Source organism: Myotis lucifugus, unplaced genomic scaffold, assembly GCF_000147115.1.
Source record: "Myotis lucifugus unplaced genomic scaffold, Myoluc2.0 scaffold_54, whole genome shotgun sequence".
NCBI lineage: Eukaryota > Metazoa > Chordata > Mammalia > Chiroptera > Vespertilionidae > Myotis > Myotis lucifugus.
In genome coordinates this window covers 6,353,751-6,363,323 of record NW_005871102.1, presented here as the reverse complement: position 1 = coordinate 6,363,323, position 9,573 = coordinate 6,353,751, and the positions used below count along the sequence as shown (strand labels likewise).

The 9,573-nt window shown below is 44.9% G+C and overlaps 1 protein-coding gene and 1 pseudogene across 1 annotated transcript; both read right to left on the bottom strand.

Annotated features, from left to right (window-relative positions):
- Window positions 1–667: 667 nt before the first annotated feature.
- LOC102439743 lies at window positions 668–1,288 on the bottom strand (annotated as a pseudogene).
- A 6,314-nt stretch (window positions 1,289–7,602) lies between these two features.
- On the bottom strand, window positions 7,603–8,376 carry LOC102434802 (transmembrane epididymal protein 1-like). The gene has a single exon (XM_006088984.1). The coding sequence runs from the start codon at window positions 8,374–8,376 to the stop codon at window positions 7,603–7,605; it is 774 nt and encodes a 257-aa protein (XP_006089046.1).
- Between the last annotated feature and the right edge of the window lie 1,197 nt (window positions 8,377–9,573).

Here is a 9,573-nt window from a genome sequence, read left to right as displayed (position 1 = left end):
GCCACAGACCCCTCCCTATACATTAAGTCCCTGCAGCACAGCTGTGAGCGAGGCATATTTGTGGAAAGAAAGACCCAAAGGCATTGCTGCTGACCCCCAGCCCAAGGAATGAACTGAAGGCACAGAGATCCGAGAAGAAGAGGTCTGAAAGAGAAGAAAAAGACCCTAAATTTTGGTCAGAGAAAAGAAGAGACCAGAGCTCCTCAAACTACGGTCCGCAGGCCACATGCAAATACAAATATTGTATTTGTTCCTGTTTTGTTTTTTTACTTCAAAATAAGATATGTGCAGTGTGCATAGGAATTTGTTCATAGTTTTTTTTTTAAACTATAGTCCGGCCCTCCAACGGTCTGAGGGACAGTGAACTGGCCCCTGTTTTAAAAGTTTGAGGACCCCTGGGCCAGTTGGTCCAGGTTTTGTGAGTTGGGAGAAGGGAATGTATTAGTAAGCACAGGCGGAGAGGCTGCCATTGGGCACCCCCAGAGGAAACACGCCAGGCCAGGCCCCCACCCTGGCAGAGGGAAGCTTGAGAGCTCCAGGGGCTCCTAGGGAATATCACTGCTAAAAACAAACAAACAAATAAAATAATACATAAAATAATAAATAATAAATACATAAAATTAAAATAAGCCATCCAAGGGAGGGCAGGAGCAGGGCTGAGGATGGATCAGAGGAACTGGCATGACATCCCATAGCCAGTCATGCCTGCCTGAGACGCCCTGTGGTTGGTGCCCATCTATAACCCAATCACGTTCTTGCCCTCTTGCAGCTAGTTGTCCGATAAGTTCTGAGAGCTTTCCTTGGATTTCTTAAAAAACCAGCTGGGATCCCCAGAGAAAAACCCATCACCCAGGCTACTGCCAGTCCACCCAGTTTCATCAGTGTCCTCTGCACACAGGCCATTTCTTTCCTTCCCAGAGGTCCCTGGTCTGGAAGATGTCGGTGCTATAGATGCCGTAGCGTTTGGCTGCTGACAGGAACTGCGACATCTGCTCCATCCACTTGAAGGCCACGGAGGAGGCCTGGATCTTCTTCACTGGGCCAGCCCCTCGGGGTACATACCGCCCGTTAATGCGCTCACACAGCACCGTGTGCCATCCCTGAGCCTATTCTGGATGTTCTCATGCCTGGGCTGGGGCCGGCCCACATCCTTGCCGCACTGGGCAGTGATCCACAGGATCAGGATCTGCTCCAGGTCTGCATGGTACTGCTTCGCAATCTTCTGCTGCACCTCCTGGCTCAGGCCACAGGCACGTGCCCTGTTGGCCATTCTGAAAGGTGGTGGTGGCTGTGGGTAGCGGTGGGCGGGCTGGAGAGCCCACACTCCAGGTGGGGTTGCGGGGCAAGTGTTTGTATTGCAAATTTATATCCATGTTTTCTGTCTCCCTTCTCAGCCCTTTGCTCTTCCTTTTATAAGCATTCCCTGAGTTATTTATTCTGTGCCATGTGGATGATTCCAAAATCTGTGTTTTTGGTCCAAACTTCTTTCCCTATCTCTAGTTCTAAATGCCCAAAGAGCTATGGGACATCTCTACATGAACATCCACCAGCACCTTCATCTCAATATTTTCAACGCTGATCTGACTTTTTTTTTCTTTTCTTTCTTTTTTTTTTTTTCTTCATTCCAACCTGTTCCTTTTCCTGTATTCCCAATCTCTGTTACTGGAACCACAACTCATCCAATGATCTAAACCAGAAACCTGAAAATCACCTTAGATTCCATTCCCCCCACACCCCCCCTCTCTCTCCCTCCCACATGCAATCGAGGACCATGCCTTGTGGTTTCTCCTACATATCCCTGGAACCTGTCCTCTCTTCTGCATCCATAAAGTAAGTCACTCCCTTATTTCAGGCCCCTGTCATCTCTCACCTAGACTACTGCATCAGTTTCTTAAAATCACTTCCCTAGCTCCAGGCTCTTTCCTTTCCAAGCACTCTCCACACACTGCCGCCATAATCTTCTGATGTTATTATTGTTAAAACCTTTCAAAGACTCTTCAATGTCCTAAAGTCAAACTCCTTAGGACAGTATCTGAACTTCACCAGATCTGGCTTGTGGGTTCCCTCCCAGCCTCATCTCCCACCACCCCTTAAAATTAAACCCCTTGGACTTCCTCTCAACGATGGACTTTTCTGTGTAATTCCTCCCGCCACTTCTTGTGTGCATCCTCATGTTTAATTCAACTTCCTTTCCTACAGATGTTATAAAAGAGGAAGTAAACAATATCTATATGGAAAGAAGCTATCAAAGGCTTTCAACAGTGCCACCTGTTGACCATACGAGACATTGCTCTTCCTTACGCATTGCTCTGTATTCTCACTTCCAACCTCCGTGTCTTTGTTTTTGCATTCCCATTGCCTGAAATGTCATCTCAATCCCATCTGCCTCAGAAATAACTAGTCATCCAACAGGAACTGCTCTACATATAATCTTTGTGGTGAACCAAGCATAGTAGAAGCTACTGCAATGGCACTGCCCCCCACACACACCATCATGTACATCTCCCATCATTACAATGAACAAGTCATTGTTTTCATCCATTGGTGTATCTTGTCTTCCTCACTCGACTGAACTCTATGAGAGTAGGGACCTCGCCTTTTCATCTTTCTTTTCGTGGGCACTGAATGGGTTTGCACAATGTCTAAGTTCTATAGATCTTCAATCTTTAGGACTTTTGTCAGTCACAAGGCCTGCCATGGATTTGTTTAATAAGATTATTAAGACAGTTGAGTAGAGGAAAGTGGGGTTGGGCAGAGATTTCCCAGTTGGTTGTGTTCCATAACTATACACATGGCTGGTGGCAAGGGGCTTGATCATGATAGGACAGTCTTATTGGGGTAGGGGAACAAAGCTCTCCACATCTTCCCCTTACTCATCCTGTAATTTCTTCATTCTTGTTTTCCCTTTCTCACCTCTTCTGCCTTCAAACTTCCTAATAATTTGGGAAGGCGTTCAACACTCATTCCACACAGTAATTATATCAACTTGAGAACCAAGGAAATCATTGACTAATCCTAAACCTCATGCTAGCCTGGAGGAGGTATGACACAGGATGGCCTGATCGGCATTTTACTTAGTTGTCTTATGAATGGGGTCCTGTCCTGTCCTCAAATATATGGTGGCATAAGGTGGGGAAGGTGGGGTGGGGAAAACAAGAGCAGAGTGAAGGAAAACGGAGGGCGTGAAGAACTAAGAGCCACTCGTGGTGCCCCTGAATGACTCAGATCTATTAATGAGTGGAAAGGTGTGAGTGATTTGCCTTATTTGGGGACTCAAAGCCTTGGAGCCCGCCCCATCCATAAAGAAAGTCCTAAAGTCAAACTCTTCAATGTCCTAAAGTCAAACTCCTTAGTACAGTATCTGAACTTCACCAGATCTGGCTTGTGGGTTCCCTCCCAGCCTCTTCTCCCACCACCTCTTAAAATTAAACCCCTTGGACTTCCTCTCAATGATGGAATTTTGTGTGGAATGAGTGTTGAACGCCTTCCCCTCAGGGACTCACCAGCATTGCTCATGTTGCCATGCTCTTCCTGCCACTGTGATTGGTAGGGGCAGAATTAGCCCCATTAACAGAACCCAGCTCTTTGAGAATGTACAGTGACACCTGTTCCACAGGGTTCCAGATTCTACCAGTCTTTATGTGACCCAATCTCCCGGATCCCCTTAAATGTCTCAGACTCTTCCCACTCTAAGGCCTTTAGTCCATACTATTTTGTGTGCACTGACAGGTTCCTTGTCACTATTGTCCAGTGATAGTTTTAAGTCCTAAGTTTAAGTTCTGCCTCTTTAACTTGACTTTATGTTTTGGGAAAGCAGGGATCTGCCGTTTCTAATGTATCTTTTGGATATAACATCCTTCTAGAAATTTAACAGGTAATCAATGTATATGTAATGACTTGTCTCTCATATAAGCTGGAAAATTCAACCTAAGATCCAAGTTTTGTTTCCCACCTCTTCCCCTCCTTCCCAGATAGTTTCCTCTGGTTGGCTGTGGGTTATCTCATTTTCCATTGGCTTTAAAAAGGGAGACAATAAACATTAGCTAAGTACCTTCCCTGAAGAAGAAATCAGACTAGGGGTTTATACTTTGTCCTCAATCAATTCTCAGCCCTGAAAAGCAAATTCTCAAACTGTCCATAAAACAATTTTGTGTGGCTCTTCCTTAGTCACCCTTCCTAGGGGGCAGGAACTCAATATTTTTCTCTGGAACCATTGGGCCATGAAATCCCATCTCTGGAACTGCAATGCCAAGTTAGGTGTCTAGGTACAGGAACTTACAAGACCTTAGAACGCCTGCCTGAACAACTCTAACAAATTCCCACTTATCCTTCAAAACCAAGATCAGAATTAAACTGACATTTCATCTATGCTACTGTACCAGACTCTTTGTTTACTACTTATTGCATGCCTATTTCTGACTAGAGGCCCGATGCATGAAATTGGTGCAAGAGTAGGCCTTCGCAGCCCCGGCTTCATCCAGAAGGTCGTCTGAACGGTTGTTCCGCTGTTTAGCCATTCGGTCGATTTGCATATTATGCTTTTATTATTACAGATTATTATAGATAAGCTAAAAAGAGCATTTTGGTGGTTTTTATAAGGTTGCTAAAAAGCAGCCATTTTAGCTCAAGGGATATTGACACTCTGTATTTTTGAGATACATAAATATCTATAAATCTATATATGTGTAGATATCTATATATATGTATCTGTTGTTTATAGATCTAAAAATATAATCTGTAGCTATTGATTAAATATTATGCTTATCATTTCACACATCTAACAGGAAACACACAGACCTTCATTATATTAATGGATTCTTAGATAACCCTTGCTTCTGTAATTTTCTTCCCTCTTTCATTTCTATTAAATGGATAGTTCAATACTAAATGGAGAGCAAATGCCTTAATGGGCACATGTAAAGATAGTGCCCTCTGGTGGATAGTGGTGAAGATGACACCTTTCTCTCCAAAACCGTATTTATTTTTTTGGTTTTGTTCTTCCCAAAATGTATCTTCAGTTGGTTTTACATTTCAAAGTTTAGGATTACTGTCAGAGTGCGCATACATATTGTGATGTAGGAATAAAGAAATGTCCTTATCATCTAAACAGGAAGCCTGCCCATTCCACCATTATCTCAGGCCCCATTAATAAACTTTGGTGGCTCTGTAGGCCCCTATTAATATTTATTATTTTACTTGAAAGATACACGTTGTGAGACATAATATTTCTAGGCATTAATTTACTACAAGAATGAGCTCATCCATATCTAATAGGACCTCAAAAGTCCTCGGAAATGCAACAGCTCTGTCAACTTGTAGCTTTGGTATCTCTTCAATGTTTACCTTTGTAGAGTGAAAATACCTCAAAATATTAATATGTGGGCTTTGCTTTTCTCTTCTTGTATACAATATCCCTTCATTAGTGAAAGCTATTGCCTCAAGATGAGGTCTGATTATAACAGCAAAAAAGTATCATTTTTTTTTAGGTTAAAAAACCCAAAATATGCTCTAAATATCAAAAAGAGGAGGCCTGAGTGAAGTGGGAAACAGAGTTTTGTATATCACTAGGAAAGGATATAGCAGATTTCCTACCACCCCAATTGCAGGTCACTAGAGGAGGTTCAACTAGGCTACAGGACGGGGGAGCTGCAAGGCTGGGCAAGGCTTGGAAAGATACCCAAGATTGTGGGGAGAAACCCAAGGAGATGGGACCAGAGGGGCCAACCAGGAACACAGCAGAACCTAAAGGGGAAATTGCTGAGCTCCACTGGTCACCTGGATCCAGAAGAAGCACAGCAGCTGAATGAAGGGCCAGAATTCCACAGGCCCAGAAGCCTGGAGAAATCTGGACTACCTGCTGGGGCGGGGCCAGGAGGGCTGGCCGGGGAATCCTCCATTAAAAGACAACAGGGAACCTTCATTGCTGGAGAATCCCAGGACGCTATCAGAAGTCCGAATGGGGACTGATGCTGCCATTTTAAAGCTGCAACCTCAGAACAATATTTGGTGGGTGGGTTTCCTTCACAGGGGAGGCTCTGCAGATGGCTGGGAACCTTAGGAATCCCTGACAGATGCTCCATCTCCTGGGCACAGCAGGGAGAGAAGCAGCATGGTGACACAGAGACACTGTCCCCCAAGTCCCTAATAATTTACCTCTACTCTTCAGAATTCCAACCCTTCTTCTTTGACACCCAGCTATGGCATTATGTGGCATAGCAAAATGACCAGCCACCTTAAGCCACTTTCTTTGAATTTTAGATTATCATCTATAAACCGATCTGACAGGGTAGCTGTAGGAGTAAAAAGAAAAGGATGTGAAATAAACAAGCCATTGAATTGTACTATACATGAAAACCAGGAAGGAGTGGGTCCAGGTGGGTCTACTACTTGGAAATTGATTGAGGTATGTACAGAGCAATGGACTGGTATACCCAGATAGAAGATCTTACAGAACACACTCAGGGAGAGAGAGACAGAAATTCTGGAAGCAGATGATCCCTTCTGAGCCTCACTCATGTAGGGTGTTACTCTGTTCTACTAGACCAGTGATGGCGAACCTATGACACGTGTGTCAGAGGTGACACGCGAACTCATTTTTTTGGTTGATTTTTCTTTGTTAAATGGCATTTAAATATATAAAATAAATATCAAAAATATAAGTCTCTGTTTTACTATGGTTGCAAATACCAAAAAATTTCTATATGTAACACGGACCCAGAGTTAAGTTAGAATTTTCCAAAATGCTGACACGCCGAGCTCAAAAGGTTCGCCATCACTGATCTAGACTCTGAGGACGACAATGCCCCACGGTGGGACCAGAGGGGCCAACCAGGAACACAGCAGTTCCCCCTTGCTTCTCCTCCCCCATAGGTCCAAACTCACTAAAATATATACATGAAGTATGGATGATTTTTTTTTGGTATATTAAGTATACCTCAATAAAGCTGAAAAAAAAAGATCTGACTTTCCTTTTGACAAGTTATAAAGTAATCAAAACAAAGAACTCAGTAACAGTTCTAATGGTTCTATATATTCAAAATGGCAGTTCTGACTCAGTATGAGTATTGAAGAGATCCATAAAGAGGACGGATGTGGAGGTGGTTATTATGAGAGGTAAACTATTATGATGTAATACAGTATGTGAATTATGATGATGTACTAAATATGACTAGCTGGTATTCTATGTGGTGGGTGAAGGGTATTTATTGAGACCCAAAGGCAAGATGTAGTATATTATTTTTCCATTCTCCTGGAGGGGAGTGGAGAGTGCAGAGAGGAGCAGGGTGAGCAACTGCCTTGGCTAGAGTTGAAGAGAGTGAGGAGAGGTAGGGGAAATACTCGGGGAGCTGGGAGTGAAGGTGATAGTCACATGCCTATCACCTTTCCTCTGCACACGGCTCAGCAAATGAGACTGAGAGAAGCCAGAAGGGCACAGGCGGGGCGCCTGCCCATCCTAGCAGAGTCTCCTGCATCAGGTGGAACCACTGAAGGAAGGGCACCTGGTCCTCCTCTCTGACAGCTCCACTTCCCTCAATTTCTCCACCAGGTGCTCCAGAAGGTGCAGGTGACAGGAACCATTCTAGGCCCGCCCAGGTTCAGACATCAACAAACGTAACAATACCACCAAAACGAGAAGCCGTAGATCCAGGTCATCAAAATGGCAAGGAAAGCCACGTGCCAGCAGAAGAAGGTGGTGACAAATATAATGTCGTTTTTGTCATCGTCCATCCACTTATGGCCCGAGATGGGTTTGTACAGCATAAAGCCTATCTGCATCAGCCAAGAGCCTAGAATCAGATACAAAAAGGCCTTCATCACCCAGAGCTGCAGCACGTTGGGAGCCCAGAATTCTGCAATGACCACGAGCGTCAGCAGGAAGATGACCTGGATGAGCAGCATGTGCGACTGCAGCTCCACGCCTTCGGAGTCCTGTATGTGAGACACCATCAGGGACAGAAGCAGAAACATGCCCAGGACCTGGGCACTTTGCTCCAGAGCAGCGCACCTCTGGGGCAGCAGGTTCTGGCTCACCACATCTACACACCCACTCAGGAAGAAGGTCACGTACAGAGTGAGATGCTGCCACTGCTTGCGGTACAAAAAGTTCCTCTGATGATATATCTTGCTGATGAATACAAACTGTCCAGGAATGCTATGCAGCTCTTGGGCCACTAAAATGCAGGCGCTCAGTATCTTCACCAAGCCGACATAGTATATTTGCTGCAGCCTGGCCCATCTGCCTTTGCTCCAGGGACAGCGTGGGAGATACTGAACGGGGCTGTTGCGTATCAAGGCCCTGAAAATGAGTCGTGCGTGATAAAGTCCGTAGAGGAAGAGGGACAGCCCTGGGTACAGATGACCCTCAAAGCCTCCCATGGAACTGAAGGCAGGTCTGACCAACTGCAGAGGCGAGAGGGTCGGCAAGGGCCTCCTCAGGCTCTAGGATGTGGAGAGAGCTTCCTGAAGCCGACTTATATCCTCTCTCCAGCTCACTGCATCCACGTTCAGAAGGGAAATGGTTTTGGAGGAGACCCAAAGTTATGGCGGGGTGGGTGTCATGGTTTCCGTCTGGTCTTCCGCTCTGGTTCATGGATAACTAACCAACCATTGCCAAATAGTGATATAAGCATGTTCTCCAGCACAATGCCTGGGCCTCTGCCCTTCTCAGAGACTGTGCGATGGGTCCCCCTTGCTTCTCCTCCCCCTTGTCCTTGATGCCAATGCTACCTTCCTTACTTCCCTCCAAATTCACAGAACGTAAGGAAGAACTCAGAGGAAGCACGGAGAACACACAACGTAGAGAACATCCCTTGGAGTCCTCACATAGAACCTCATACAAACACTAAGTACAACTGTATTTCCCTGGGTATAAATAGTCTTTAAGAGCCACAAGTAAACACACTTAGTGCCTGATTACTTGAGAACTGCCAGGAAAATGTTCACTCCTGAGAAGCCCAGATTAAACACTCTATCTGGGTGTACCTATGGGATTTGCTTTTGAATCAGTGGATTTATTAAAATAGCTTACCCGCATCAATATGGACGAGTTTCATCCAGTCTGTTGGGGGCCCACATAGAAGAAAAAGCAGAGGAAGAAGGAATTTGCCCCTTTTGCTTCCGGCCTGTCTACTGAGCTGGGACATAGGTCTTCTCCTGCCTTTGCACTGGGATTTGTACCACCAGCACCCCTGGTTCTCAGGTCTTTAGACTCAGACTGCAATGACACCAGCAGGTCTCTAGATAGAGACAGCAGATGGTGGGACTTCTCTGTCTCTGTAATCACACAAACCATCTCCTCATAATAGGTCTCCTTTACATAGATCTTTCGGTTCTATTTCTCTGCAGAACTCTGCTAATACAAACATGGAACCTCAAAAATATAACTCTAAGTGAAAGAAGAATGTCAAAGCTCAAAAACACACAAAACTGAACGATGTGAACACATATGTGAAACTATAAACAAAGTTCAGGCAAATGGTGACTCCCAAGAGGGGAAGGATAGGGTAGATTTAAGAGGGACACACAAGACATTGAAAATAATGACAATGCTTTCCTGTTCTTACAGTTGGCAGT